Genomic DNA, 24,794 nt, shown 5'->3' with positions numbered 1-24,794 from the left:
GTCAACAATCACTCTTCAAAACCTGGGTAGGAGTTTCTCTTGGCCTGCTATGGACCCCCTCGAAAATCCTGCAAGCCCGCTTGATCTCTCCACACCTCCCCCAACAGTCTTGCCCGAGCTTACCCCACAGCTAGCGGATTACTCCAAGTGCAAAGACGCCAGCACTAGCCGTTCTTTCTAATTTTCCAAACTTTCTAGTTTCTAGACAGCTCTAAGGATTATCTCCTGTATAACAATCATCTCGGATTACGTGAGATTGTGAGAAACTTCGTCAAGGAAACGCTCTCAGGATTACGTGAGCTTCGATTAGACGGTAGTTGTGAGAAACTTCGTCAAGGAAACGTAAGCATCAGTAAAAAGTAGCATGATATTCTATGGCGTCAATAGCCCTTCCTCGCATTCCATGCCTTTCGTGCCGGATCCAGTGGCGTGGGGGGCGCTGCTCAATGCGTCCACTACGATGCCGATCGAGGAGCTACAGTGGCTGGGAATGGATCTCCTTACACTGTATTGTCTGACATCTATGCAACCTCTCTCACCTCTTCTAGCCATAGTAGAGGAAGAGAATTATCCTAGTTGCTACCATGATCTAGAAGAGTGAGAGGATGCTAGATCGATGCGAGAAGAGAAAAAAAATGATGAAACAAAACCTTTGAGTGGTACCACCAAAATCGTCTTCTATCCTACTCAAAGTCGCTCATAATCGCGAGGATGCTCTTGTCGCGGAAGACCTCGTACCTGGATCGATCGACAAAACGAGATGAGCGAAGGAGAGCAAGAGAAAACACAAAAGCAAACTCTTACGATTTGTCCTCGAGCTTGATCTCCACACCGCCCCAATCCGGGAGCAAAACCTTGTCGCCCACTTTGCAGAGATTTGGCACGATCTCGCCGTCGGAGTTGTACACGCCCTGGCCTACCGCGACCACAGTCCCGCCATTGATCTGCCAAAGCAACGCTCAAACCCTAGAAACGCGCCAACGATCGATCGATCAACTACTTACGTGCTTCTGCGTCTCCGGGAGAAGAACGCCGCCCACGGATTTGGCAGGCGGCACGAGCTTCTCGACGAGCACTCGATCCAGCAGCGGCGTGAACCTCGACGCGATAGACGCCATAGCCAAGGATTTTGGAGTGTAGGGTTTAGGGGGGTTTTAGCGTACAAAGATATTTTCTTTCCGTACGACTTCCTTGTGATTACGAGCCTTGTTCTTGCTCTTCCATCTCGTCCGACTCGCTCTCATCTTCTTCCTCGCCGTCGCTGCCCCCTTTCTTCCTCCTCCTCTTTCTCCCAACCTTGTGATTGAGATACTTGCCGGTTTTGCTCAGCTCCAGCTTAAAGACGCTCCCCTCGCCTTTGAAGTAGTATGGCACCTTGAAACAAAACTGTGCCAGATCCTTGAATGCCACTTCCGTGTCAGTGAGTCTGCGGGAGAAGCTCACGTTTGAGTGAAAAGAAAACAGAGAAAGAAGAACATAGCAACCTGAAAATGTCTGAGGCACTTGTCTGCTGCAAAAGTCTACAGCGAGACGCAAATCCTTCTACCCCCGATGGGGTCCTCGTTACCAAGTTCCAGTCAATCTCCGTGGTTAAAACAAGCTGCTCAAATCAACTCTATGAGCAATGAATAACGTGAAAGTAAAAAAAAAAGCGTACCACATAGTACAGCGTAGGCCGGCTTGAATCGCGATCAAAAACTGCCCAGACTTCATTCTCTCCAGGGTAGATGAAGTAGCTATCTCCGAGCTTCTTGAAGGTGGTCATTCTAAAGGAAAAACAAACTTGTCGCAGGCTTCTAAAACCAGCAGTAGGAGTTATTGACCTGTGAGAAAATGTGACCCAGGATGTCTGAAGATCAGCTTTGTCAATCCTGTTGTATTGTCCGGTTCCGCGGAGGGGGCTCCATTGGTCGTCGTTTGCAGCAAGAAAGCCAGTGTCCAGCTCCAGGAAGCATCTATAGAAAACCAGGAAAGATCGTTGCGTAACGCCAAACAGAGCTTTAAACACTTACACGTGAATTTGCAGCCCTTTCTTCTTTTTCTTGGACTGCAATGTGTCGAAGCGATCTCCACTCCTGGATAGAATAACTGCGTACCAGCTTGGTTGTGACCTGGTGTTATAAAGTGCCCAAAGCTGCCAAACGTAGACATTATGAGAACTAAAGACGGCATTTCCCGCTTGTCGTACCTCCCCCGTCTCGAGTACGGCGCACTCGCTCTCTCTGAATTTTGGAGAGAAGTTGTAGATTACATGGGCTTCCCAAGTCGAAGGTAGCATGAGTGGACTGAGCATGTAAGAAATTACTGTAACCTACAGTGAGAAGAACAGATTAGAAATGCCACAAATCCTGCAAGGACACTTAACAGAAAAACTATTGCCAATTAGATTCCACCGAATGGTTTTAGCCTTGTCATCAAGCTTGCATTTCCTTTTAGGAGTTTGCTCGGGTGCGAACGGCCTACGAATTCATATCTTTTGTCATCAGTCTAAAATAAGATAAAACAAAAGAAACTTACACGAAGTCGTCCAGATTACCAAAATCGATGTCAGTGTGTCCAGCAGGGAACCCCATTACCTTCTCTAGTTCTGTTACGGTGACATATCTCAGCACCTTATCTTTGCGGTCAAAGACACGTTGTAGTTGTCCAAATCCTCCCACGTAATAGTTACACGTCATGACACACTGGGCAAGTGCTGAAAGTTAGCACGCAACGAGAAGACAAAAGTAGAAAGATACCCCGATCTTTTCTTCCAGAGCCGTCGCGTCGTCAAGAGCATGTTGCAAAAGGTTGGATGCGTGATTTCTCACGTCAGGCAGCTTCTCTGGATGCGGGATGTTTGTCCAATACAGACGCTTGCGCTTGCTGGCTGTTAGATCCTGGGAGTCGATCTCAATAGGAAGACAGTTGAGATACTTGGATATTTCTTCTCGGTCTATCCATGTCATGGAGGCCACATTCTCCACCAAGAACCTGAAAAGGAACACTGCTTAAAAAGGTGGTAAGAGGAAAGGCTCACACCATCGGGGCCGAAAGAGATGCAGTATACGGAGCATATCGAAAAATAGACGGCTGCGAAAGCCATGCAGCCTGCGCTCTCATGTTAGCAGCGAGTCGCAGTGAAAATGCAAACAATGCTTTCGAACTTACCCATCCCTTTTGCCCATAGAGGTCAAGTCTTGACAAGGGAAACCACCAACAACGAGATCAATCTCTTCCTCAATGTCTCCTCGTCGAATGTCCTTTACATCTCCCAGGTGTGTAACGTTTGGAAACTTGGCTTTGAGAACGCGCGCAGCGTAAGGATTCTGGAAATGCAAAGAGAGCCCAGCGTTAGAACATAAGCACGCGAAGGAAGAAAGCAGCGCCTACAATCTCAGAGCTATATCCCTTGTACCGAACTTCGAGACGATCCAAAGCAGCCCAAGTGCCGCCGATTCCATCAAAGAGGCTCAGAACAACCAAGCGGCGATCCAAAGCTCCAAGGTTTCTCCGGAAAGCGTCAAGCCAGTCTCCGTGCTCCGGAAACTCCTCCTACACTCTCACATTGCATGCAAAATCTCCACAAAAGGGAAACACCATACCTTTTCCTTTGTAGTTGGAGGAGGTGGCTTCTTGATCTTCTTCTTGAGCTCGCTCTCTTTCAGCCGCAGTGCCAAAGCCTCTGCTTCACGGATTTTCGCCAGAAGCTCTTCCATTCCTGCGCAAGAATGCAGGTAGCAAATCGATCAGCCAAGTCAAGAAAAGCGAATTTCCACATATTCTACCGGTTCTTGCAAGAAGACCTAGAATCAGCTATGGCGGATCGAGATGGCGCAGCGGCAGTGTCAGCGCGAGCGCCAGCAGCATCGGCGGCGCCAAGAAACAAGGTAATCTGCGACACGGACGCCCTCCAGCGCTGCCTCAAGGAGAATCGTGGCGATCGCAGCAAATGCCGTGAAGAAATCGAAGCGTTCCGTTGCGCATGCGAGGCTGGAGGCGCTAGGGCAGGAGGAGCGCCATCGCCATCCCCGCCGCGGGCGCGAGCGCGAGCTCCACCCTCTTGATCAATCAAACGATCAAATTTTTCTTCCTCTAGTTAGGAGCCGACGTGGCACGACGCGTGGATGATGCGTCACACCGTGTTGTTTGCTGACTCAGCACAAGCTCTAATACTCCCGTCCCGATATGGGAGACTTGTTCCTCGCAGCTATGGCGGCATTCCGAGCTAGGTTTTTGGAATTGGTGGGATCTGCGAGCGATTGACCGCGCGCGCTAGGTGATTTTCAGCTCGGTAGTGTGATCTAATTCGGGGCCGGGCGATCGATTTGGAGCGGCAGTGATGGAAAGGGAGGCGGCTCATCCTCTCGACATCGAAAGAAAGGGGTCATTCTCGAGCCACCGGGGGCGCTCAGTGTATCCCGTCCCGGCTTCCAGCTCGTATGAGGAGATGCCGCCTCGCGCGTCCAGGATTTCGTGGCTCATCCCCCTTTTCGTCGTCGCCAATGTCATCGTCTTCATTGTCACCATGTATGTCAACAATTGCCCCAAGAACTCGTTCAATTGCAGGCTCACCTTCCTCAAGAGGCTCTCTTTCGAATCGCTCAGGGACAATCCTCTTCTTGGTCCATCCTCCGAAACGTAAGTTCTTCTCTCTCTCTCTCCTTTTTTTTTTGTCTTTCCTTCCTGGTTCGTTTGATTTTTTTTTCTTCGCTTGGATGATTCTTCCTTTGTGTGTGGGTGTGTGTGTTCTTCACTGATCGATCGCTGCTTCTATAGATTGAAGAAAATGGGGGCATTGAACTCGACACTGGTGGTGAAAAAACATCAAGGGTGGCGGCTAATCTCTTGCATGTGGTTACACGCCGGTGTGCTTCACTTGCTCGCGAACATGATATGCCTTCTCTTAATCGGCATTCGCCTGGAGAGGGAATTCGGCTTTGGTAAGTTGACGAAAATCTTTCTAAAGTTCTTCTCTTTGCCTCAAACTTGTTTTCTCTGCAGTGAAGATCGGGCTTTTGTATCTCCTATCTGGTTTTGGTGGCAGCCTCCTATCCGCGTTGTTCATCCAGGACCGTATCTCGGTCGGAGCGTCGGGAGCCCTCTTCGGTCTTTTGGGAGCAATGGTCTCGGAGCTCATCACCAACTGGTCCATCTATTCCAACAAGGTACCTTCTTATAGCTTGCTTCAAAGTTTTCTCTCTTTGGTGGTGATCCCTTGCCAAGCACGTATTGCGACTAACACAAGCTTCTATTCTTTTTTTTTTTTCGTTGCTTTGGCTTGCAGATTGCCGCGTTGATCACATTGGTCATCATCATCGGCATCAACTTGGCGGTGGGCATCTTGCCTCACGTCGACAACTTCGCACACATCGGAGGATTTGTCTCCGGGTTTCTGCTCGGCTTCGTGCTGCTCATGAGACCACAACTTGGATGGGTCCGGCATCAAGGACACGCTGGGATGCCGGGCGGTGCTCCTGTCAAGTCGAGACACAAGATCTATCAGATCGTCCTTCTCATCGTTGCCGTGCTCCTCTTAGTTGCCGGGTGAGTTTCCTCTTACCATCTTTTGCTCTTTTGAGTGATCCTTCAACTGTGCTTGTCAATCTTCTCCAGGTACTCGACCGCGATTGCTCTCTTGTACAAAGAAGTTGACGTGAACAAGAAATGTAGCTGGTGTCACTACTTGAGCTGCGTTCCTACGTCGCATTGGAATTGTAATGGCAGCAAAACGTTTGAATGCGAGGTATGTTCTTCGCTCTCCTTTTGTTTTTCTATTTTCTCCGCGTCTCTTAGAAATCGTCGTCGTCCGCGCTCGTCGTTTCTCTTGTATGATTCCTTTTGACTTTCACACATTTTCGATTGATGCAGTATAACTTTGACAAAGGCTACTTGACGGTGGTTTGTGAAGATAGAACGCGATCGAGAGAATGGCCCTCAGTCACTTCTCCCACGAGTGATAATGTTTACTGCTCGAGAAGCTGCCGGTAAAAGTGAAAGAAAAAAAGAAAGCCAGAACACCATTCTTTGGGAGGAGAATAAATTCGTTGTAAAAAATCGTTTTCGTTTGAGAAAGTACATTTGTTTTTTTATCCACGCCATACGTTTAGGTCGACGCAAAGCCAAGCAAAATATTTTGGCTGGCGATGGCGGACCGATTCGTCGCGGCGCATCCCTGGCACGACCTCGAAATCGGTACGCTCGTCTCGTGTTCTCTTGATTCTCAGGCTGTTCTTGCGATCTTCTCACGCGATCGACCGTCTTGTTTCGTGGATTTTGCCCCAAAACCCCAAGGTTCTGGAGCTCCCTCGGTTTTTAACTGCGTGAGCTTCATCCTCTTGTTTGGTAGCATTGCTTGAATCGGTTTTCCAGGTCGTGGAAATCGCCAAAGGCAGCAAAGTCAAGTATGAGCTCGACAAGCAAAGTGGATTGATCAAGGTGTGAATAGTTTGATCTTTTCTTTCGCTACTTTCCAGTTATGCTTTGGTCGTTCTTCCAGGTTGATCGAGTCCTTTATTCCTCGGTGGTTTATCCACACAACTATGGATTTGTTCCACGCACGCTGTGTGAAGACAATGACCCGCTTGACGTTCTTGTGATCATGCAAGTGAGCTTCCATCTCTTTTTTTCTTTTTTCCCTGGTTTTGTCTTAGTAAACGCTCTCGGCCAAGTGAACTTTTCATGAACAGGAGCCTGTTCTTCCAGGAGCGTTTCTCCGAGCCAAAGCCATCGGGCTCATGCCGATGATCGATCAGGTAGCAAAATGTTTACATCCTTTTCAGCGTTTTTCTAAGAGTGTCATCTATCTGATCAGGGGGAGAAGGACGATAAGATCATAGCAGTGTGCGCTGATGATCCAGAGTACAAGCATTGCACGGACATCAAGCAGCTCCCGCCTCACAGGCTAGCGGAGATTCGCAGGTTCTTCGAGGATTGTATCCTTTGCATCGTCTTTGGTTCTTTCGATTCTCTACCGTTCTATTTCACGATCGAGTGACAGACAAGAAGAACGAGAATAAGCAAGTAGAGGTGGAAGACTTCCTTCCCGCAGAGAAAGCCATAGAAGCTGTGCGCAACTCAATGTAGGCATTTCTCTTTTCTCTTGTTTCTTTTGAAAGCTATGCTCGTGTTTTCCAGGGATTTGTACGCGGCCTACGTCGTGGAGACCCTTCGCCAGTAGGAAGCCATGGAAGCTTCGCACAGGCCACACACTTCATTATAATTGTTTATCTTTGCGTTAATCAAACAAAGTTATTCCAGCTCTAAAACCAGAGCTCGCGCTTAGGGTTGGCTATGGCGTCTACGAGTTTATTTCTCGCGTTGGCGCTAGCGCTGCTGGCTTCTCAAGGTAAAGTTTCTTTCGTTCCAGCACTCTTGGATCTTCTCGGCTCCCTTTCCAGCAGCGATCGCTAAAGTCAGTGATGTGAAGGAGCTCCAGATCGGAGTGAAGGTATGTGATCGGGTCTTCCTTTTTTTTTCGTTTTTTCTTCTTGTGGACTGATGAGAGATTTCCTGCCAGTTCAAACCTTCGACTTGCGAAATTCGAGCTCACAAAGGCGATGAAGTGAAGGTCCATTACAAGGTAGGAAATGTGTCCAATTTTTCTATCGCACTGGACGAGTTGTTTTCAGGGATCTCTCACGGATGGGACCGTTTTCGATTCGAGCTACACCAGGGGCGATCCCATTGGTTTTACCTTAGGCCAGGGACAAGTGATTCAAGGTGAGTTCTTAGTTTTGTTCTAAAGCTTGGAACTTATATTACTTTGATGTCAAGGCTGGGATCAAGGGCTTCTAGGAATGTGCGTCGGCGAGAAGAGAAAGCTTAAGATCCCCTCCAAGCTCGGTTATGGGGATCAAGGACAACCACCAAAGATTCCAGGTAAAACTCCTTGGTTTCCACTCTCTTTTTTTCTTTGTTCTGATGTAAAACTTCTGCATATGTTCAGGTGGTGCGACACTGATTTTTGAGACCGAACTCGTGTCAGTTAATGGCAAGGGTGATGAAAAAAATGAACTCTGAGGTGTAGTGCTTGATTTTGACAATGAAGCCCTTCCGTTTTAACAGTCTGTTCTTTCTTGAGCTTTTTTTTTCGCTCGTACTGATCTTACCAGAACTGGCCAGGATTGACGCTTACTATCCCCGCAAGAGCTTTACCACCTGTGCTTCGCAGTCCGTCGATGATGGAACCCCAGGAGGATCCAAGCGCTCCTATGAAGTAATCGCAATCCACTGCCATCATCAGGTTCACAAAAGCATTGGTGCTACTGTTCCATCTTCCCAGGCCGGTTTCGTAGTCTTTCATCGTCGTGCTTCCGGTTTGTCTTCTAATGTTCGTGTAGTAGAAGTTCCACTTTGTGTAGTTCTTACTTTCGTCTACGACGTTCTGCGGGAGATTCATTTGGAATTGATCAAGCTGGAGTTTTTTCTCGTACCTGCATCTCCGTCGAAAGCCATATGTGCTTGGCATTAGGAAAGCGACCACGTAAGTTATGAGCAAGCTCCATATAAGATTTGAAGCTGAAGATTTTCATTTCTCGGCCCTTGTCGCCTTGTCTAACGTGAACACTTACCAGGGGCCTCGGAACCCATGGCCTGTGGATATGGTTGCTCCACACAAGCTTCTCCATGGCGGTGATATTTCTTCTCGAACTTTCAACCTGTAAGGCATCAAAGCTATGCTTATATTTCCTTGAAACCAAGCTTATTCTGATTGTTTCCAGACCTTTGGCCACTCTTTGGGAAGTGTGTCGACGACCAACGCAGCAGCCGCACGGCCAAACGCTTCGTGACGAGCACGGTTGAGAAGTACGCACAGGTACTCGCTTGGATATCGAGTAAGATATCTGATGGCCTGATATCAAGCACTTCATATTCACTTTCGTTTTAAAGCACAACTACCTGTGCACGCCACCACCATATGTGCATTTGGTTGTGATGAACTGTGAGCTCACCATTCACTTGGCTCGTTGCTTGCAGATGCTCCCATGGCTTTCCCCAGATCCTGTGTGGAAGATAGAAGATTTCACACTGTTGCATTATGGATTCTCTGTGGTCTTACACTGGAATGGGTGCGAACCATGTTATCCCTCCCCAGTAGTTGCTCATGTCGGTGATAGTTTTATTCTTTCTCGCTTCCTGCGAAGCAGCGAGCTCCAGCGCTCGCTCACGACATTCCTTTGATGTCTCGGGAATGAAATAGCATGTCCAACGAGAGTGTCCAGATCCTAAGTGCCAAGGTAAGTTTAACTGTTTTTTTTCTTTCTCCTAAGCTTTTGCGTACCTTTGCAGCCCTCGTGATCGGCTCGGTTGAAATACTCCAGGACCAGAACTCTATTTTCGTTCATAGCAACTGCGACCATTCCCGAGATGGCGTTCAGCTGTGCTCCGGTACCCCATGTCGATATGTTTGCGAAGTCTACGTACAAGAACTTAAGAGATGAATCTCTGCAGTTCTTCGGGTGCTGATGCAACCACAGATCTCGCTGGACGCGTCTTGTGTATGGTAAGTTATCTTCCTCTCCTCCATCGATCTGGACAGTTTGCAAACCGGATCTAAGTTATAAAACCAGCCTCTAACTCTAGATCTCTGGATTCTCACCCAGGGAGGAAATGGACCTTGCAGCAGAGCTGTTTTGTTGAGGAGGAGCTCCTCTCCATCGTCCTCGTAGGGGACGTGCTTTCCGAGCTCAGCTCCCAAGAGGCCTTTCCACAAACTCCAGTGTGGACGCTCTCCATCGTCACTCCGGCTGTCCATCCTGGTATACTCCATGTAACGAGCTTTACAATTCTCCAGGTGAGGAGGCCGAGTGATGCTAGAAAGCTCTTCCTCCGAAACTTTGGCGTCCTCCTTGAGGTATGGTGAAGAATTCCAGATCTCCATTAGCAACTCAATCTTCTCGCTCGTCTCGTCGTGCGCAGGGAGCTCGGTGTTGCGAGACGAAGTTTTGGACACGGATGATACTTGCACGGATTGGCAAGGCAAGTTGCCACGAAGGAGAAACTGCGAGAGCTTTGCAGACGGCTCACCATTTTGATTCGCGTTGTCGAGTTGGATCACTCCAACGATGAGAAGCAGGCTGAGCGACAGGCAAACGATGAAGATCCCACTACTTTGGCTGGAAGATGAAGCAGCAGCAGCCATGGTTTTGTGCTTCCAAACTTCCAGCCTTTGGTGGAAAATTTCTTAGTCTGTTACAAGTGTTACTTGGCTTATACGCGATACTGCTGAAATTTTTGTGTAACTGCAAGACTAAAAGAAAAGTTGTTAATCTCAATTCACTAAATTATTTGTTGTTAAACATAACCAGAATAAAAAATGTTTAACTTCAATGCGCTAGAAGGAGGGCTCGAACCTCCGACCTTGTGGTTAACAGCCACACGCTCTGACCAACTGAGCTATTCCAGCTCATGTTATATTAATCATTAACTTTTATTTTACCAATTAAAAATAATGACACAAAAGTGGTGTGGCTGATTCTTCCTCTATTTTTTGTCATGCGCTTCTCCAGCGCTGGGAAAATGGCGCTCACGCGAATGTTGCTTGTGTCTATGGCGTTGGCTGCGCTGCAAACACTGGGCGCCTCCCAGGGAGTGGTAAGCTTCGATTCTTCGCTTTGATGGTTTAGCTATGGAGTCTCTCTTTTCCCCACCGCAGCAATCCAGAAGTTTTTCTATAGAAAACGACGCGTTTTACAAGGATGGAGAGCCCTTCCGCATTCTGGGTGGTGAAATCCACTACTTCCGGATCGTTCCAGAGGTAAAGTTCTTCTCGATCTCTTCGAATTCTTGTGTTTTTCATCGAAGAAAAATGCTCTCGCAGTACTGGAAAGACCGGATCCAGCGAGCAAAAGCAATGGGTCTTAACACCATCCAGACTTACGTTCCTTGGAATGTTCACGAGCCATCGGAAGGCGAGTTCTTCTTTGGCGATCCGGTGAACCTCGAGGCCTTTCTAAAGCTCGCACAAGAGCTCGAAGTTTTGGTCATGCTTCGCATGGGACCATATGTTTGTGGAGGTTTGGCTTTTTTCCTCTTGGAGGTTTTCGAAGATTTTCCTTCCAGAATGGGACCTTGGAGGATTTCCTTCGTGGCTACTGTCCAAAAAACCACAGTTAAAGCTCAGGACTTCCGATTCTTCGTACCTTAAGCTCGTAAGTTCTTCCCTCTACTGTTTTTTTCGATTCTTCTATCCTAGATCCTGGAGTTACAGGTTGACCAATGGTGGAATGTTCTTCTTCCTAAACTCGTTCCATTTCTCTACTCTCGTGGTGGTCCACTGATCATGCTACAGGTTTGCTCACTTTTGATTTTCTAAACTTCCTTGCTGTTCTTCTCGCAGGTTGAAAACGAGTATGGATCTTTCGGATCTGACAAGCAGTATCTCCACCACCTTGTCAGCGATGCTCGCGAATACTTGGGAAACGAAATAATCCTGTGGGTTCTTTTGATTCGAAGCTCTTCAACTAAGCAGCTTTTACTACTTTCAGATACACGACTGATGGAGCTACAGATGACGCTCTGCAACGGGGTACAATATCTAGAGACGATGTTTATGCTGGTGTGTATCTCTATCAAAATCTCGTGGTTTTGGATTACTGTTCCTTCGAATTTTCTTCAGCTGTGGATTTTCCCACCGGCTGGGATCCTGTCGCAGCATTTGCACTACAAAAGAACTACAACTCCCCTGGAAAGTCTCCTGCATTGTCAACGTAAGTTCCAATTTGTTTTTGGACTCTTCACTGAGAAATTTCTTTGCAGTGAGTTTTACACGGGCTGGCTTACTCACTGGGGAGAAAATCTCGCAACAACAAGCCCGTATGTTGCAGCGGCAGAACTGGACAAGCTTTTGAGTGCTAATGGTTCTGTCGTGCTTTATGTGAGTTTTTTTCATTCTAGCTTACGTTCTTGGCATTGAAACTCTTTGTTTAGATGGCTCACGGAGGCTCCAACTTTGGATTTTTCAGTGGTGCAAATACTGGGGGGAAAGAAACCATCTATCAGCCGGATATCACGTCTTATGATTATGTGAGCTGCCCGCTCTTTCTAAACCATGGTTTGAGAATTGTTTCCAGGAAACTCTAGGACGCCCCCATTGGGGAAGGTGGAGATCTTGGAGAAAAGTTTTGGAGTGAGTTTGAGCTCTTATTGTGTTTGTGCTATTTCTTATATTCTTTGCAGGATTTCGTGAAGTGCTCTCGAGCTATGTCAACTTTCCACTTCCAGATCCCCCGCAACTTCCATCGAGACGAAACACTGGGACTGTGGTGCTGCAAAAGCTCGCAAATCTTTTCCAAGTCCTCCAGTCTCTCAGTCATGAATTCTATCTTCAACAAGCTCCAGTGGCCATGGAGCTTCTCAACCAGGTAACTCGGGCTTGTTTCGTGCTGGACCAATGTCTTAAGTTTTATGTTGTTTCTAGAGTTTTGGATTCATCGTTTATAGATCCAGACTCCCGTCTCATGCAAAACCAGGATCCATCCTTGAAATAAAGAAGGTAAGCTCCTGATTCGAGATTTAGAAGTATGGGTTCATCGGTACCATGAACAGATTCATGATCGAGCTCAAGTTTACGTTGGAAAGAGCTCTCAAAGCCTGAGACTCGTAGGAACACTGCAAAGATGGTCCAATTCCTCGCTACAACTTCCTGATGGATCATCGGCAGGATTGGAAATCTACATTTTGGTTAGAAATTTGTCTCCGGTGGAGTTACTTTTAAAACTTCCATGTCTGTGTAGGTGGAAAACATGGGACGTATCAACTATGGACCCTTCATATTCGACCAAAAGGTCTGGTTTTTTCTTTTTCTTCGAGAAGTAAAGTTCACTCTTTTTTTCCTTGAGTGTTTAGGGGATTCTTTCTTCCGTTATCCTTGACAATGTTCCAATGCTTGGCTGGAGAGCTTACACTTTAAGCCTCGCAGATGTCGCTGAAAAGTTTCAAGCGATGCCAAATGACCTTGCTGGATTCCAACGACATGGAAGCATTCGCATTGAGTCAAGAGGTTTTAATCAACTTTGCCATACACTCAAAGTTTTTCTTTCTTTCTTTGGCAGCTCCACATTGTGATGGCCCTGCTTTCTATGCTGCCACGTTTGAGAGTGAAGCTCAAATGGACACTTTCATCTCTTTCAAAGGCTGGAGCAAAGGGGTGGCGTTCGTGAATGGTTTCAACCTTGGTCGATTTTGGCCGGTAAGGAACAAAGCTTCTAATTCCCTTCTCGATTTTATGCCTTTTTCTCGTCCATCACACACAACTTTATCTTTAAGGATGCTGGCCCGCAATGCTCCCTGTATGTTCCTGGACCACTGCTAAGACAAGGAGAAAACCAGCTTGTAAGTCTCCCCGTTAAAACTTTCCAATTTCTCTTGACTCTTCTTCTCTTTTCTCTCTCGTAAAGTTGATTCTAGAGCTCGAGAACACTCTGCTCCACAACAAAACGCTCCAGTTTCTCGGGCAGCACGACTGGACTTGCGGCAAAAATTCGTAAAAATCGAATTTGGAGCGTAAGTTCAAAAGCTCGAAACAGTGTGATCGAGAAGTTTAAAGTCAAATTTCACGAGTATTTTTCTCCGGAATCGTTGTAATCTTTGTTTGAAATTCATCGTAGTCGAGCGAGTCACGACTACGCAATTCCTTTTTTCCACGCGGGTGGAGCTTGGATTAAGCGACCAAATGGGCCATTCACAGCCGTTGGATGCCGGCATTGAAGTGCCGAAAGAAAATAATAACGCTGTTCTTCCAAGGCACGACTTCACGACGATGCGAATGCGCCTCTCTAATGTAATGGCCATGGATTTGTGGACGAGGAAGGGAATTCTCAACACGTTTGCGTCGATCACAGCGATCTCGCTCGTCCTCTTCTTCACGTTTCCTCGCGCGATGCTTACAACGGATTTAAAGTCCCGTAAGTTGTGTGCAAGGAAGAAATCGATTAGAATTCCTTCTCTGTTCTTCCAATTTTTTCAGTCTCTTCGACCACTGACCCGATCGTCGCGGCGAATTGCTCCAAGGAAACACCCTCCAGAGATTTTGATCCCAGAGTGGAGCTCCTACTGAAGTACTGGCAGGAGCTCTATCTTGGAAATGGAACTTCTTCTTCTTCTTCTTCGATCAAAAGCGCCCCCCGAGCTCCACACCTCCAGAACTGCTCGCAGCAAACTAGCGCTTGGGACACAGTCGATGCCAGTGGAAATCGACCCAATTGGATCTTTCCCACCGCGCGTGAAAGTCACAATCCAAGAGCTCCAAATGAAGACGTGTTCTTCCGAGGTGGTCCACAGCCTCCGTGGGTACGTGTATAGCACTTTCCAACGTAATCACAGGTTTCCCATGATCATAGTATAGATTGAAGGTGGCGATGATGATAATTTGCCCATGACAAGGCAAGCCCAAACGGATCTATGGCTGCATCAGCACCCCAAGGACTGCACTGATAAGTCAACCAAGTTCTTGGTCAACGACTGGGTCAACTCGCCCAAGCTGGGGCTTGGAGGTCAAATGGTGGCGATGGCGGGTATCTTTGCCATTGCCGTCAACGAGAAGCGGGTACTCGTCACTGACACCCTCAACCGAGCAGACCATGATGAATGCAAAGGTAAAACACAATAGGTTGACTAACTATTCAACCACGGCGTTGACCATCTCTTTGTAGGGTCAGCGAGGGCTCACTGGTCGTGCTATTTTGTTTTGGAAACCTCCGAGGAGTGTAGGGCACAGGCCAAGAGGCTTTTGTCTCAGAAAAAGGCATGGAAGCAAAAGGTGGTGACCAATGCCAACTCGTATCCCAAAGCCTACATGTGGTTTGGAAAGGTTCCAGAGTAAGAAGGCTTTGACCTTTGAGAAGGAGATAGTCAACGTGTTGGTCAATGCAGGAAGTGGGGAAGACCGTGGGAGACAATGCAACCTTTGGATGTGGTTGACGGTGAGATTCTTGGGAGGCACAAGGCTACTGACCGGCAATGGTGGAGGGCACAAGTAAGGAAGCTTTGCTAATTTGCCATTTCTTATCTCTTTTCTGAAACAGGCATTGAGGTATCTTATGAGAGCTCCAAGTGAGTACCTTTGCAAGCAGCTTAATCTTGCTAGACATCACAGATTTGGCAGGCAAGCAGCAGAATTAACTATTAAAACTCTCCCTACAAACTGGCCTGGCTCAGAGGTGAAGAATAATATTTCCAACTTCTTTTGCAACAAATGTCATTTATTTGAAATTTAGCAGCAGGATCAGCAGGCAAGCCTTCGAGAGAAAATTTGGACAACTCCGAAGCCATGGCTACCAAGGCCAATGTTGAGTGTTCACGTTAGACAAGGGGATAAGGCTTCAGAGATGAAAATCTTTAGCTTTAAATCATACATGGAGCTGGCTCAAAAAATCCAAACTCAATTTCCTCAACTTCAAGAAATATGGCTTTCAACAGAAATGCAGGTAACAAAATTATATTACATGCTTGACATCTCCAATTTTCATCTAAGAGAATTTTTGTTTGATCTATATAAGAATGTTATTGACGAGTCAAAAAACTACACGAACTGGAGGTTTCACTACACAGACATCCCAAGACAAAATGGAACTACAAGTATGGGGGCATATGAGAGAAGCTTGGGAGTGAAAGCGAGCAGCAACAATGCCTTTGTCAACTTTGTCATGGCTAGTGAGTGTGATTTTTTTGTGGGCGCTCTGGGCTCGACGTGGAGCTTCCTCATTGATGCAATGAGAGCTACTGGTGGCAAACTGCGAGCTGGATTCCTCAGCGTCAACAAGGATAGATACTGGTAACCATATAACAACTTGATAAGTTTCTCATTGTTTTTTCAATTAATTTTTTGCTAAATTAATGTTTCACGGAGATTTCCTGAGAAAAAAGATATTTAAGTTCGAGGGACCCTCTTTGGGTTGGTTCTTTGATAGGATATCTATAGTCCATCAACTTTGTGCCAGTAGATAGCTGGACTTCCTTGACCCGTGAGACAAAAGCTTGACAGAATTACCCACAAAAATTCCAGATACCAGACCCCATTTTCCAAACAAAGACTAGAATTCAATCAATTTTACAAGGTAGATCAACGATTTTCCAACCATTAGGTGAAACATAGACGTCTGAAGTTTCAATCCATATAACAATGACACCTCCTGAGACACTGAAAAGTTTTCCTTTCAGGTGAGTGTAGGAAAGAGGGCCCCTCGCGCACTAAAACGAAGGAACCTCTCGCGTACAAGTCCTGTTTGAATTATAGCCGTCGGATCTCATGTATATGTTTGAGTCATGACCATCGGATATAATCCGTTTTGGAGTGTGGAGGGCTCGAGCGACAATGAGCATGAAATCTGGACCTGGAGTCAAGCAAGAGATCGATTTGTTGGAGGGGTTCTTTCGGAAATCCATGGTTCTTTTCCCGATTGTTGTTCTATTCCTCCTTTGGGCGACTCGTAAGTATAAATTGATTCAATGTCATGATGTGAATTGTGAATTGTGGTTCCATAGCTCCAACGAAATTTTTCCGGCTACCATTTCAGAGCAACGATGTTGATTGTAGAGAATCTCATGTGGATGATTTGATGAAGCTATGGAAAGAATCATGTAGCTTAAATGGAACTTCTCTAAGCACCAGCAAGAGTTTTCCAGTTGCTCCACACTTGGAAAATTGTCAACAGCAGGCACTGGAGTGGATGGAATTTGACAATCGCGATGCAAATGGAAGACCACCACTGTGGAGCAGGGAGGATGAGGAATTGGAATTGGAGCTCATGATCAAGAACTCCACAAAGCGTTCCATAAAAAATCTCTATCCACCTTGGGTACGATCTAACTTTGGCTTGAATCTTTTTTTTATTCTGTTTTTTCTACTGTTCGAACAGATCAAAGGTGGCGACGAGGACAATCTGCCACTGACCCGAGCAGTCCAACGAGATTTGTGGCGCCACCAGCATCCAAAAAATTGTACTGATCCCAGCGTGAAGTTTCTGGTGACAAACTGGCTAAACAGCCGGGGACTGGGCCTCGGAGCCGAGCTTGTGGCAATGGCCGGGATCCTGGCCATTGCTTTGCGAGAAAAGAGGGTTCTCGTTCTAACAGACTTTGATCGAGCCAAGCACGAAGATTGCAAAGGTATGAGATGATCTTCTCGAAGATCTTCTCTTGTTTATTTCAATCGTATAGGAGCTGCGCATGGACGATGGTCGTGTTACTTTGTTCCCGAGACTTCGGAGGAATGCCGAGCTCGGGCGATGGAGCTCGAGGGCGATGTCAAGGCATGGAACCAAGGGACAATCGTTGGTCTTGACAATTTTTCTCGAACTTCGGTGTGGACGGGACCTGTTCCAGAGTAAGGATCATAGCTATCAATTGATCAAAGATATTGACTCTAATATTTTCACTACAATGCATTCCAGGTATTGGGGAAGACCATGGGAAACCATGCAAACATTTGACGTGGTGGATGGGGAGCTTCTTACTACACACAAAGGCATGGACCGACAGTGGTGGAGAGCTCAGGTTATTTTATATAGTTTTTTCTCCAAATTATTATTTTCTATAGATATTATTGTTTTTATTTTGTAGGCAGTGAGATATTACATGAGATTTTCCAGTGAGTACACTTGTATCCTCCTCAATGGGGCCAGGCATAAAGCATTTGGGAAAGAGGCTGCTCAAGCTGTCATTCAAAGCTCACAAAAGAACTGGCGAAAGGTAGAATCTTCAATCATTTTTGCAATGTTCCATCGATCTCTAAGATTTCTATCAGGTGATTAATCAGCGTGATGTTATGAAATTGTTGTGGGCAAAGCACAGGCCATGGATACCAAGACCTCTCATAAGCCTTCACGTAAGACAAGGTGACAAAGCTGCGGAGATGAAAATCTTCGATCTAAAGTCGCATATGGCTCTGGCCGAGATGATCCGAGCAAGATTCCCCGATATCAAAGGCATCTGGCTCTCCACAGAAATGCAAGTAAGGAGTCCCTCGAAATCCGTCATCGATTTAACTTGGTTTTCTCGTTCTAGAGTGTTGTGGATGAGGCAGTGTCAAACTTTACGTACTGGAGCTTCTATTTCACAAAGGTGGCGAGGCAAAATGGAACAACACGCATGGGTGACTACGAGAGGAGCTTGGGGACGAGACTGAGCAGTAACAACGCGTTTGTCAATCTCTTGATGGCCGTGGACTGTGATCACTTTGTTGGAGGGCTGGGCTCGACTTGGAGCTTCTTGATCGATGGATTGAGGCTCACGGGTGGGAAGCTCAAGGTTGGCTTCTTCAGCGTCAACAAAGATAGATACTGGTAAAGGCGTGATCGAATTCTCAAGCTTGTACAAACGATCGATAGTTGTATATAGATGGAAGAATCCTAAAGTTTGAAGCTATGGAAAAGTTTCTGGACGATCTCACAGCTCAGGCCAAGGAATCGCCCATGTTTCTGGCTCGGGGGAAGGCTTAAGTCTCGAGCAAGCTTCTCTTGCGAGCATCCTGAGCGATGGATCTGGCAACACGCTCTGCTGGGACTCCATCAGTGACAGCTTTTCGCGAAGCGACGATTCCCAGAGAGCAAGGTTAAACCACAAAAAAGAACTTTCAAGGTAGCTACTATTAACACTGGTGGATAAAATCGAAGAACAGGACTTACTGTACAGTGGAGTTACTCAAACATTGCTCTGCTTGTAGATGGATGTGTCGAGAATTTGCTTCCCGCACATAGCACACACTCCTGTCAATCCCAACGATACAAAGTTCTTAGAGGAATCACAAGAGGGAACGAAAGCACACACAAAGTGAAAAAGAAAGAGAAGGATACCTTTCTTGTAGGAACACGACTGGCAGTACTTTGCGTCCTGGTGGAGCTGCTGCTTGCAAATGACACATTTTGTTGTTCCATAGGGCGTCCATCTAGACAAAGTTTTAGAGAACCAAAGAAGAAAACGTAAGAGCTTGAATGAAAAGAGGAGAAATTTTGCAAGAAACCTGTGCTTCTTGGATAGCAGCTTGTTCTCATTGATCTTCTGGCCGCCGCTTTGGATTGTGTTGCTCGCGCCGTCCTTCCATTTGTCTGGAACCACGACCTTGCCCAATTTCTTGACGCCTATCCATCAAGATCCGAGAGCTCCATCTCAGCATTGGAAAGAATCGAGAGAGAGGGCTTACTTACACTTGTCGCACACCATCCTCGCTCGATCAAGCGCTCTCGATTTCGCCTCGCGCGATGGAAGAACAAAATTAGGGCTATACGAAAGCCCTAAAAGTATCAAATGGAAAATATATTTTAGGGTTTCTACTTTTCTAGGGCTTTAGCGATGGAGGAGGACGAGCTGCGGCGCCAAGCCCAGGCGATCGAGGCCTGCATTGCGCCGCTCCAGGTCGCGATCAAGGATGTGGAGCTCCTGTCGCGGAGGATTCCCGCGGCCGAGGATTTCCACTACTACTCCAATTTCTCGAATTTCCGGGGGCCCGTGGCGAGCATGAATGCGCGCGCCCAGGCGCTGCTCTCCGAGATCGGTACGTGCAAGAAGCTTAGATCCGAGGCATCGGCGTGGCCGGCGGATGTGGAGGAATCATACGACTGGCTTGTTGGTGTCCAAGACGATGTTCTGGAAGGCGTTGGATCGGCTCTGGATGAATTGGGCCTGGGAGCTGGGAAGAGACCGCCGGATTTTCTTCTCCGCAAGGGCAAGAAAAAGAACGCTCCTTTTGCGAGCGGCAATGCGAGCGAGAGTAAATCCTCCACCACGTCGCAGAGAGCTGTGAAAGTGGCTTCTCAGAAGAAGGAGCGGCTTCCAGTTCCTTTTCATGTCAGGTCTCTTCCTCGCCCACAGGACAAGTTCGACTACCCGGCTGATAACTCCAACTCGCCTTTCAAGCATCTGTCTAGAGAGGTGCTGCTGGGTCGGTCACAGGCTATGGCTATGGAGGAGACTGGAAGTGCCAAGCCTCAGTCAGCACTCGAGCTTCATGCTAAGAGCTTGGGTTTGATGGAGACACCGGCTGTGCATCCTCTCAAGGTGAGATACATGTCTCTAATTCCATTGTTTAAAGCCATTTGCGTGGTTTTGACTTACAACATGATTGACAGGATTTTGTTGCAGGAGGAGCTGACAAGTATGGAGTATATGAAGGAGTTTCCTGCTGATGGACCTGATGAGCCTGTGAAACCAAAGTCTTTGAGTGAGACGCCATTGTTTATCGTGGAAAGCCTTCCGGCTTTAGAGACGATGGCTGCGAAGCTGCGTGCGAGTTCCGAAATCGCGGTACCGTACTTGTTTCTTTTGCTCATTCTTGTTAACTGGATACTCTTGTTCATGTAGGTGGACCTGGAAAATCATCACTATCGGTCTTTTCAAGGCTTTGTATGCTTAATGCAAGTCTCTACGCGTTCCCAAGACTTTATTGTGGATACCTTGGTTCTCAGAAGCCATATTGGCCCAGTCTTGAGAAGTGTCTTCGCAAATCCTTCTATCCGAAAGGTATTTCTGTTTCATCTGCTGTACAGAGATTTGAGCACTTCAGTGCAGGTCATACATGGATCAGACCGTGATATTCTGTGGCTTCAACGGGATTTTGGCATTTACGTGTGTAACTTGTTCGACACTGGTCAGGTCTGTTAGTATCTAATGTGCTTTGGCTTCCTTCTTATCGACTGATGTAGGCCGCGAGAGTGTTGCGGATGGAGAGATTTGGATTGGCTTTTTTACTGCAGACATTTTGTGAAGTTACTCCTGATAAGCGGTTTTTAAATTAGTTTCTCTAAAGGATTTGGGGTTTATTATAACATGGTGTCAGGTATCAGCTTGCCGATTGGAGACTTCGTCCACTCAGTGCTGAAATGTTAAAGTAAGCCGTTTCCTTTTTCATTTCCAAGTAATTGTTCGCCTTTCTTTCTCAGGTATGCGAGAGAGGACACACATTACTTGCTGTACGTTTATGACAAGATGAAGGGGCTGCTTCGAGACGCAGAAACTACTGAGGACCTTTATCTGGAGGTAGGGGCGTTGTTTTTGTTACTATTTTGGTATCATTATGGATATTATTTCAGGTCTGTCAACGGAGCCGCGACCTTTGCTTACAATTGTATGAGAAGGAACTCTTCACTGAAAGCTCGTTTTTGCATATTTATGGGTACGTATTTGACAGCAATTGTTCATTTGAAATATTGGATTTCACTGTACAGGCTAGCCGAAAAGAACTTGACCCCTGAGAAACTTGCGATAGTTGCTGTAAGTCATTTGGGTTATTAAATTAGTTGCAGCCTAACGTCTTTGAATTTTCAGGGATTGTACGCTTGGAGGGACAAACTTTGTCGAAGCGAAGACGAAAGCACTGGATACATTCTACCTAATAGTCTACTGTTCCGTCTTGGTATGTGCTTCTTATTATTACAGTTCAGGTACTTGACATAGTGATGAATACAGCTGAGGATGCTCCTCAAGATGTGAAAAGGCTACAAGGAATTTTAAGGCGTGGGCACCCTGTTGCGGCCTTTCACTCAGCTGCTCTTCTGAAAGTGATTCGAGACGCGGCAAAGACCGTTGTCACGCAGCAACCAGTACCAGTTCCAGAGCCATCCAAACCAGAAGAAGTTGAAGAAGGCGAAATCAACGATACAATGGTGCCAACCAGTCCGGCAGCCACCGAACATTTTGTCCAACAGCTTGACGTGGTGACCACTGTGAAGACGGTTCCATCGGTCCCGGAAGGCACTTCGCTTGCCGTGTTCGATGAACCAGGTTTCGAAACCGTTGAAGAAGCCTTGGAAACGTCCGCTGCGAAGCTACAACAAGAGACTGTGCCTACGATGCAAGTCAAGAGGTCATCAGTCGCAGACGCACTCTTCCGGGCTTCCTCCGCACATCTCGATAGCGACGAAGACGACGATGAAGAGGCGATGGCAAAAGCTCTGGCCATACGGGCTTCACTCTCGTTCCCGAGCGTCAAGGCAGTCCCTATGGAGGAACAGCAGATTGTTCCCGACGGGAAGACTAGCTCAGTGGCGGCATTGGAGATCTGTTCTCCGGTGGTGGAAGTTACTGGCCCGGTCTCCAATCTGGAAGAAGTAATATTGCTTGAAGATGGCGATAACGAAACCAAGGACACCACGGGGGTGGATCAAGCCGGGGCTGATCAAGGCGACGAAGATGGTACGCCTGCTACGAGAGATCCCGGAGCAAGCGAGCTACCTCTCTCGCTCAACGAACGTTACGGTGGTAGCGGCAAGCAGCAGCAGAACAGGAAGAGAGAACGGATGAGAAAGGGCCGGAAGCGAGCAAGCGACTCCGCGACCGGTGACGCTGGTGCCAAAGACGAGGCCGAGGTGACGCCGTTCAGCGTGAAGCGGGACAAGAGAGAGCCTCACTTCGATCCGGCCGTGAGTGCCGAACCAAAGCTAAACGGTGTCCTGCAAGGCGGGAAGAGGAGGACCGTGTTTCCAAAGTCTGGTAACAGGACTGCGATCTTCAAGTAAATTGAATACGTGATGGAATGATGTTATTTTTCTTGGAGAATCGATAAAAAGACATTGTAAGTGTTCTAAAATCCAATATTACGTCTGTTGTGGCCACGCTTTCCATGGCAACTTTGCTACTGGGTGTATCAAGGCTATGGTGACGATCCTAACCGCTTGCTCCAGCCCGGCTCTCGTCCAAGATGGTCGGAGCATGGTAACCCAAGATGATCGTTGTACGGGAGACAATGCCCACGGTTCTTAACGGGTAGGGAGCTGTCTGGGGATCGATCAACATGAGCAACATGTATATATAAACTTTAGAAAAAGGTGGAAAAGACAAAGAGCCTTGGTATATCAGCACCATAAACTTGTTATTGTCGATTATTAATGGCTATTGTTGTTTTCTTTCTGATTACTTTCATTTGTAATGTTTATTGTATGGGATATGTTGAATGGGGAGAAAATAATACTTTTACTGAAAATGAGATGAAGTATATTATAAAACATGGTTTCCAATTTCTTATTAAAAAAATTCAAACATATGGTGATTATCCACCAGATTTTAATGATTTCACTTATGTAGATTTTAGTAGAGGAGCCGTTGCCGTAAGAATTAAACGCACTGGTTTAGCACAGTCAACATGTTCAACTGAAACTAATACTATTGTTGGTCAAGCGCTAAAACAAAATTTTGGACGTAAGTTAAATTTCTATAAAATGATTATGATCCAGACTGGTTCAAAATCTTGTAAAATTGTGGGTGATATATATATACTTGAATATAATTTTCTTTTATGGTTTAGTAACAATCAAATAAAACTTATTACTAATTTGCACTCATATAGTTATCAAGGATATATCAGATGTGATACAACTAAAAGCACTTTAAATGCTGGTTTTAAAAATAATATCCTTTATAAAGAACAAATGTTAATATCTGAAAATGGTAAAAATATATTTTATATTGGATCAAACTGTAAAGCTACACTTTATTCAGGAAAATATCGTTTGTGGCAATCTAGTAATTCTGAAGATTATTTTAAATTTTGTTATTGGAAAACCCAAATTGATGGAAATTCTGTGATATATACTGAGAAGAATAAAGCTTTATGGTCAATACAATATTATTGTTCAAATTGTTTAATTTTTACATACTCAATTATACAAAATGACTGTAATTTTGTAATATATAATTCAATTAGACCACACAGTGTAATATGGGATACAAAAACATATAATCACCAGAATTGTTTAAGATAATATATAGATATTTATAAATGAATATTGAGCTTTGCATTAGATTTATTTAGTTTTATATTAATAGTAATGATTGCTCTTTTCTTCATTCCTATAATCAGCCAACACAGTCTTATTTAGTATAAGATATCCAGGGCTTAATACTGAATTACCTTTATAGTTAGACACATGAAAACTATTTTGTCAATTTAGCAATAACATTCTACTTTTTTTTAAAGGGTGGTTAAATAGTTAACATTTTCACTTTTGTTCAAGTGATGATAAATTCTAGAAATTTATGTCAGTGACTTCAAGGAAGTTGAACCTGTTGTAAAGGGGTTTTTATTTTGTATTTTCACATATAAGAAATGCCTAGTTTAAGCATTTGATCTATTGGTTTTTATAGTTGGCCAGAGGTATTTCACAAAATATTTATCGCTATAATGAAAAAAATTACTGATCGATCTCAAGTTCTTGTTAATAATACTAACTTAAGTCATATTGAGGAAAATAGCACTGAGATCATTCTCAAAAGGTTATCAAGATTTCCTAGGAGAATGATGAAGACATCTTCTTGCGGTGTCTTGGGGCAAGTTCAAGTAGTTTGCAGTACTTTCCCATAAACATTTTTGAGATTGAATTTAAAGTAATGCAAAAGTATTTAGTCAAAGTTGAGACTAAAAAACAGAGTTATTGAAGATGAAGGATTAAATAACAACAAAACATGATTTTATTGCTTATTTTCAAATCATGCAATCAAGATTCCTACTTTGATGCATTTAGTTGTGATAAGTTCTAAATTGTTTTGCTTAAACTTGCTATTAAAGGGATTAAGTTGCAATGCTCAGTTTTTTTTTAGGAACTTTACTATTTCTTCTTAAGTAATTTGGTGTTAAATTAGTTTTGAGTTTAGTGGGAAAAAGGATAATATTATATTGTTTTATTGGCTGTTGTAAAAGGTATAGCATTTATATTGCATTTTATTATTAAGTACTTAATACAATATAAACCTTTATAGTAGTGATATGGCTTTGCTTGTGGTATTACTTGATTAGTGATTAAGTCATTGTGATTTATGTATTATATCCTTGTGATATAATAATATACTTATGAAGTGTTTATGGTGGTGGTAGTCTACTTGCAAAG

The 24,794-nt window shown here is 45.4% G+C and overlaps 11 protein-coding genes and 1 non-coding gene across 20 annotated transcripts; 7 read left to right on the top strand and 5 right to left on the bottom strand.

The window, feature by feature from the left end:
- Positions 1-485: 485 nt before the first annotated feature.
- On the bottom strand, positions 486-1,158 carry LOC9634974 (10 kDa chaperonin, mitochondrial). Its single transcript, XM_002965651.2, has 3 exons — positions 1,005-1,158; positions 805-944; positions 486-738 (listed from the first exon to the last, which is right to left on the bottom strand). Exons 1-3 carry the CDS (start codon positions 1,116-1,118, stop codon positions 684-686), a joined length of 309 nt encoding a protein of 102 aa, XP_002965697.2. The 5' UTR covers positions 1,119-1,158; the 3' UTR covers positions 486-683.
- LOC9652162 lies at positions 1,118-3,881 on the bottom strand. Of its 2 annotated transcripts, XM_024670215.1 has the most exons (14): positions 3,768-3,881; positions 3,585-3,700; positions 3,373-3,534; positions 3,151-3,308; positions 3,022-3,090; positions 2,739-2,973; positions 2,518-2,684; positions 2,366-2,459; positions 2,189-2,311; positions 2,013-2,134; positions 1,824-1,955; positions 1,658-1,766; positions 1,485-1,600; positions 1,118-1,426 (listed from the first exon to the last, which is right to left on the bottom strand). In XM_024670215.1, the coding sequence occupies exons 2-14, from the start codon at positions 3,696-3,698 to the stop codon at positions 1,198-1,200; spliced, it is 1,830 nt and encodes a 609-aa protein (XP_024525983.1). In that variant the 5' UTR covers positions 3,699-3,700; positions 3,768-3,881; the 3' UTR covers positions 1,118-1,197. The 2 variants fall into 2 exon arrangements, with proteins under 2 accessions (XP_024525983.1, XP_002965696.2); XM_002965650.2 differs by lacking the exon at positions 3,022-3,090.
- On the top strand, positions 3,795-6,069 carry LOC9652161 (RHOMBOID-like protein 2). Its single transcript, XM_002966023.2, has 6 exons — positions 3,795-4,620; positions 4,759-4,922; positions 4,984-5,147; positions 5,267-5,526; positions 5,596-5,725; positions 5,851-6,069. The coding sequence occupies exons 1-6, from the start codon at positions 4,322-4,324 to the stop codon at positions 5,968-5,970; spliced, it is 1,137 nt and encodes a 378-aa protein (XP_002966069.2). The 5' UTR covers positions 3,795-4,321; the 3' UTR covers positions 5,971-6,069.
- A 23-nt stretch (positions 6,070-6,092) lies between these two features.
- LOC9652160 (soluble inorganic pyrophosphatase 1) lies at positions 6,093-7,250 on the top strand. The gene is made up of 8 exons (XM_002966022.2): positions 6,093-6,174; positions 6,274-6,302; positions 6,352-6,417; positions 6,479-6,586; positions 6,669-6,734; positions 6,794-6,914; positions 6,980-7,061; positions 7,117-7,250. Exons 1-8 carry the CDS (start codon positions 6,126-6,128, stop codon positions 7,157-7,159), a joined length of 564 nt encoding a protein of 187 aa, XP_002966068.1. The 5' UTR covers positions 6,093-6,125; the 3' UTR covers positions 7,160-7,250.
- LOC9634973 (peptidyl-prolyl cis-trans isomerase FKBP15-1) lies at positions 7,248-8,045 on the top strand. 2 transcript variants are annotated; one of them, XM_024670217.1, is made up of 6 exons: positions 7,248-7,327; positions 7,383-7,429; positions 7,499-7,561; positions 7,611-7,701; positions 7,756-7,860; positions 7,928-8,045. In XM_024670217.1, the coding sequence occupies exons 1-6, from the start codon at positions 7,273-7,275 to the stop codon at positions 7,999-8,001; spliced, it is 435 nt and encodes a 144-aa protein (XP_024525985.1). In that variant the 5' UTR covers positions 7,248-7,272; the 3' UTR covers positions 8,002-8,045. The 2 variants fall into 2 exon arrangements, with proteins under 2 accessions (XP_024525985.1, XP_002966067.2); XM_002966021.2 differs by having other exon boundaries at positions 7,249-7,327; positions 7,380-7,429.
- Positions 8,046-8,065: 20 nt separating this feature from the next.
- LOC9652159 lies at positions 8,066-10,123 on the bottom strand. Its single transcript, XM_024670776.1, has 7 exons — positions 9,581-10,123; positions 9,263-9,512; positions 9,041-9,206; positions 8,881-8,983; positions 8,705-8,833; positions 8,415-8,639; positions 8,066-8,365 (listed from the first exon to the last, which is right to left on the bottom strand). The coding sequence occupies exons 1-7, from the start codon at positions 10,121-10,123 to the stop codon at positions 8,087-8,089; spliced, it is 1,695 nt and encodes a 564-aa protein (XP_024526544.1). The 3' UTR covers positions 8,066-8,086.
- A 190-nt stretch (positions 10,124-10,313) lies between these two features.
- TRNAN-GUU lies at positions 10,314-10,387 on the bottom strand. Its single transcript has one exon. It is a non-coding gene; the product is annotated as a tRNA-Asn (tRNA).
- Positions 10,388-10,458: 71 nt separating this feature from the next.
- Positions 10,459-13,601, top strand: LOC9652158 (beta-galactosidase 8). 2 transcript variants are annotated; one of them, XM_024670657.1, is made up of 19 exons: positions 10,459-10,575; positions 10,637-10,738; positions 10,802-10,997; positions 11,044-11,132; positions 11,192-11,272; positions 11,321-11,415; positions 11,469-11,539; positions 11,600-11,690; positions 11,740-11,857; positions 11,911-12,006; positions 12,064-12,109; positions 12,160-12,344; positions 12,401-12,475; positions 12,529-12,663; positions 12,717-12,767; positions 12,829-12,982; positions 13,035-13,171; positions 13,249-13,314; positions 13,380-13,601. In XM_024670657.1, the coding sequence occupies exons 1-19, from the start codon at positions 10,477-10,479 to the stop codon at positions 13,467-13,469; spliced, it is 1,977 nt and encodes a 658-aa protein (XP_024526425.1). In that variant the 5' UTR covers positions 10,459-10,476; the 3' UTR covers positions 13,470-13,601. The 2 variants fall into 2 exon arrangements, with proteins under 2 accessions (XP_024526425.1, XP_024526424.1); XM_024670656.1 differs by having other exon boundaries at positions 11,177-11,272.
- Positions 13,602-13,629: 28 nt separating this feature from the next.
- LOC9634972 lies at positions 13,630-15,857 on the top strand. 5 transcript variants are annotated; one of them, XM_024670659.1, is made up of 9 exons: positions 13,630-13,886; positions 13,949-14,271; positions 14,327-14,576; positions 14,634-14,799; positions 14,854-14,956; positions 15,006-15,013; positions 15,077-15,140; positions 15,201-15,407; positions 15,480-15,857. In XM_024670659.1, exons 1-9 carry the CDS (start codon positions 13,655-13,657, stop codon positions 15,756-15,758), a joined length of 1,632 nt encoding a protein of 543 aa, XP_024526427.1. In that variant the 5' UTR covers positions 13,630-13,654; the 3' UTR covers positions 15,759-15,857. The 5 variants fall into 5 exon arrangements, with proteins under 5 accessions (XP_024526427.1, XP_024526426.1, XP_002966065.2 ...); XM_024670658.1 differs by having other exon boundaries at positions 15,006-15,140; positions 15,204-15,407; XM_002966019.2 differs by having other exon boundaries at positions 15,006-15,140.
- Positions 15,858-16,290: 433 nt separating this feature from the next.
- On the top strand, positions 16,291-18,365 carry LOC112345015. Of its 2 annotated transcripts, none has more exons than XM_024670865.1 (8): positions 16,291-16,409; positions 16,465-16,778; positions 16,839-17,088; positions 17,140-17,305; positions 17,373-17,475; positions 17,542-17,670; positions 17,738-17,932; positions 17,986-18,365. In XM_024670865.1, exons 1-8 carry the CDS (start codon positions 16,295-16,297, stop codon positions 18,265-18,267), a joined length of 1,554 nt encoding a protein of 517 aa, XP_024526633.1. In that variant the 5' UTR covers positions 16,291-16,294; the 3' UTR covers positions 18,268-18,365. The 2 variants fall into 2 exon arrangements, with proteins under 2 accessions (XP_024526633.1, XP_024526632.1); XM_024670864.1 differs by having other exon boundaries at positions 17,726-17,932.
- Positions 18,366-18,532: 167 nt separating this feature from the next.
- Positions 18,533-19,210, bottom strand: LOC9652157 (cysteine-rich PDZ-binding protein). The gene is made up of 4 exons (XM_002965648.2): positions 19,125-19,210; positions 18,941-19,058; positions 18,774-18,865; positions 18,533-18,686 (listed from the first exon to the last, which is right to left on the bottom strand). The coding sequence occupies exons 1-4, from the start codon at positions 19,138-19,140 to the stop codon at positions 18,622-18,624; spliced, it is 291 nt and encodes a 96-aa protein (XP_002965694.2). The 5' UTR covers positions 19,141-19,210; the 3' UTR covers positions 18,533-18,621.
- Positions 19,211-19,263: 53 nt separating this feature from the next.
- On the top strand, positions 19,264-22,541 carry LOC9634971 (protein RRP6-like 1). The gene is made up of 11 exons (XM_024670673.1): positions 19,264-19,974; positions 20,059-20,220; positions 20,278-20,436; positions 20,485-20,568; positions 20,619-20,698; positions 20,753-20,803; positions 20,856-20,952; positions 21,006-21,088; positions 21,141-21,186; positions 21,241-21,328; positions 21,382-22,541. Exons 1-11 carry the CDS (start codon positions 19,270-19,272, stop codon positions 22,428-22,430), a joined length of 2,604 nt encoding a protein of 867 aa, XP_024526441.1. The 5' UTR covers positions 19,264-19,269; the 3' UTR covers positions 22,431-22,541.
- Positions 22,542-24,794: the final 2,253 nt, after the last annotated feature.

Source organism: Selaginella moellendorffii, unplaced genomic scaffold, assembly GCF_000143415.4.
Source record: "Selaginella moellendorffii unplaced genomic scaffold, v1.0 SELMOscaffold_6, whole genome shotgun sequence".
NCBI lineage: Eukaryota > Viridiplantae > Streptophyta > Lycopodiopsida > Selaginellales > Selaginellaceae > Selaginella > Selaginella moellendorffii.
This window is presented reverse-complemented; position numbering and strand designations above follow the sequence as displayed.

Coding starts and splice junctions, on each gene's coding strand:
- LOC9652158 (XM_024670656.1), top strand. CDS start 10,477: ATGCGCTTCTCCAGCGCTGGGAAAATGGCGCTCACGCGAATGTTGCTT. Junction 12,110..12,159: donor TCTTGGAGAAAAGTTTTGGA/GTGAGTTTGAGC, acceptor TATTCTTTGCAG/GATTTCGTGAAGTGCTCTCG. Junction 12,345..12,400: donor CCATGGAGCTTCTCAACCAG/GTAACTCGGGCT, acceptor TGTTGTTTCTAG/AGTTTTGGATTCATCGTTTA.
- LOC9652157 (XM_002965648.2), bottom strand. Junction 18,866..18,940: donor CTGCTATCCAAGAAGCACAG/GTTTCTTGCAAA, acceptor AACTTTGTCTAG/ATGGACGCCCTATGGAACAA. Junction 18,687..18,773: donor GTCGTGTTCCTACAAGAAAG/GTATCCTTCTCT, acceptor TGGGATTGACAG/GAGTGTGTGCTATGTGCGGG.
- LOC9652159 (XM_024670776.1), bottom strand. CDS start 10,123: ATGGCTGCTGCTGCTTCATCTTCCAGCCAAAGTAGTGGGATCTTCATC. Junction 9,513..9,580: donor AAGGTCCATTTCCTCCCTGG/GTGAGAATCCAG, acceptor CAAACTGTCCAG/ATCGATGGAGGAGAGGAAGA. Junction 8,834..8,880: donor TATGGTGGTGGCGTGCACAG/GTAGTTGTGCTT, acceptor GCTTGATATCAG/GCCATCAGATATCTTACTCG.
- LOC9634972 (XM_002966019.2), top strand. CDS start 13,655: ATGGGCCATTCACAGCCGTTGGATGCCGGCATTGAAGTGCCGAAAGAA. Junction 14,272..14,326: donor GTGGTCCACAGCCTCCGTGG/GTACGTGTATAG, acceptor ATCATAGTATAG/ATTGAAGGTGGCGATGATGA. Junction 14,577..14,633: donor AGACCATGATGAATGCAAAG/GTAAAACACAAT, acceptor ATCTCTTTGTAG/GGTCAGCGAGGGCTCACTGG.
- LOC9652160 (XM_002966022.2), top strand. CDS start 6,126: ATGGCGGACCGATTCGTCGCGGCGCATCCCTGGCACGACCTCGAAATC. Junction 6,915..6,979: donor TCGCAGGTTCTTCGAGGATT/GTATCCTTTGCA, acceptor ATCGAGTGACAG/ACAAGAAGAACGAGAATAAG. Junction 7,062..7,116: donor GAAGCTGTGCGCAACTCAAT/GTAGGCATTTCT, acceptor CGTGTTTTCCAG/GGATTTGTACGCGGCCTACG.
- LOC112345015 (XM_024670864.1), top strand. CDS start 16,295: ATGAGCATGAAATCTGGACCTGGAGTCAAGCAAGAGATCGATTTGTTG. Junction 16,779..16,838: donor AAAATCTCTATCCACCTTGG/GTACGATCTAAC, acceptor CTGTTCGAACAG/ATCAAAGGTGGCGACGAGGA. Junction 17,933..17,985: donor GGCTCTCCACAGAAATGCAA/GTAAGGAGTCCC, acceptor TTCTCGTTCTAG/AGTGTTGTGGATGAGGCAGT.
- LOC9634971 (XM_024670673.1), top strand. CDS start 19,270: ATGGAGGAGGACGAGCTGCGGCGCCAAGCCCAGGCGATCGAGGCCTGC. Junction 20,221..20,277: donor GTGCGAGTTCCGAAATCGCG/GTACCGTACTTG, acceptor TTGTTCATGTAG/GTGGACCTGGAAAATCATCA. Junction 20,804..20,855: donor CTCAGTGCTGAAATGTTAAA/GTAAGCCGTTTC, acceptor TTTCTTTCTCAG/GTATGCGAGAGAGGACACAC.
- LOC9634973 (XM_002966021.2), top strand. CDS start 7,273: ATGGCGTCTACGAGTTTATTTCTCGCGTTGGCGCTAGCGCTGCTGGCT. Junction 7,702..7,755: donor CCAGGGACAAGTGATTCAAG/GTGAGTTCTTAG, acceptor TTTGATGTCAAG/GCTGGGATCAAGGGCTTCTA. Junction 7,861..7,927: donor ACAACCACCAAAGATTCCAG/GTAAAACTCCTT, acceptor GCATATGTTCAG/GTGGTGCGACACTGATTTTT.
- LOC9634974 (XM_002965651.2), bottom strand. CDS start 1,118: ATGGCGTCTATCGCGTCGAGGTTCACGCCGCTGCTGGATCGAGTGCTC. Junction 945..1,004: donor TCCCGGAGACGCAGAAGCAC/GTAAGTAGTTGA, acceptor TTGCTTTGGCAG/ATCAATGGCGGGACTGTGGT. Junction 739..804: donor ATCAAGCTCGAGGACAAATC/GTAAGAGTTTGC, acceptor CGATCGATCCAG/GTACGAGGTCTTCCGCGACA.
- LOC9652161 (XM_002966023.2), top strand. CDS start 4,322: ATGGAAAGGGAGGCGGCTCATCCTCTCGACATCGAAAGAAAGGGGTCA. Junction 4,621..4,758: donor CTTGGTCCATCCTCCGAAAC/GTAAGTTCTTCT, acceptor CTGCTTCTATAG/ATTGAAGAAAATGGGGGCAT. Junction 5,527..5,595: donor GTGCTCCTCTTAGTTGCCGG/GTGAGTTTCCTC, acceptor AATCTTCTCCAG/GTACTCGACCGCGATTGCTC.
- LOC9652162 (XM_024670215.1), bottom strand. CDS start 3,698: ATGGAAGAGCTTCTGGCGAAAATCCGTGAAGCAGAGGCTTTGGCACTG. Junction 3,091..3,150: donor TCTATGGGCAAAAGGGATGG/GTAAGTTCGAAA, acceptor ATGAGAGCGCAG/GCTGCATGGCTTTCGCAGCC. Junction 2,460..2,517: donor GGTAATCTGGACGACTTCGT/GTAAGTTTCTTT, acceptor ATGAATTCGTAG/GCCGTTCGCACCCGAGCAAA.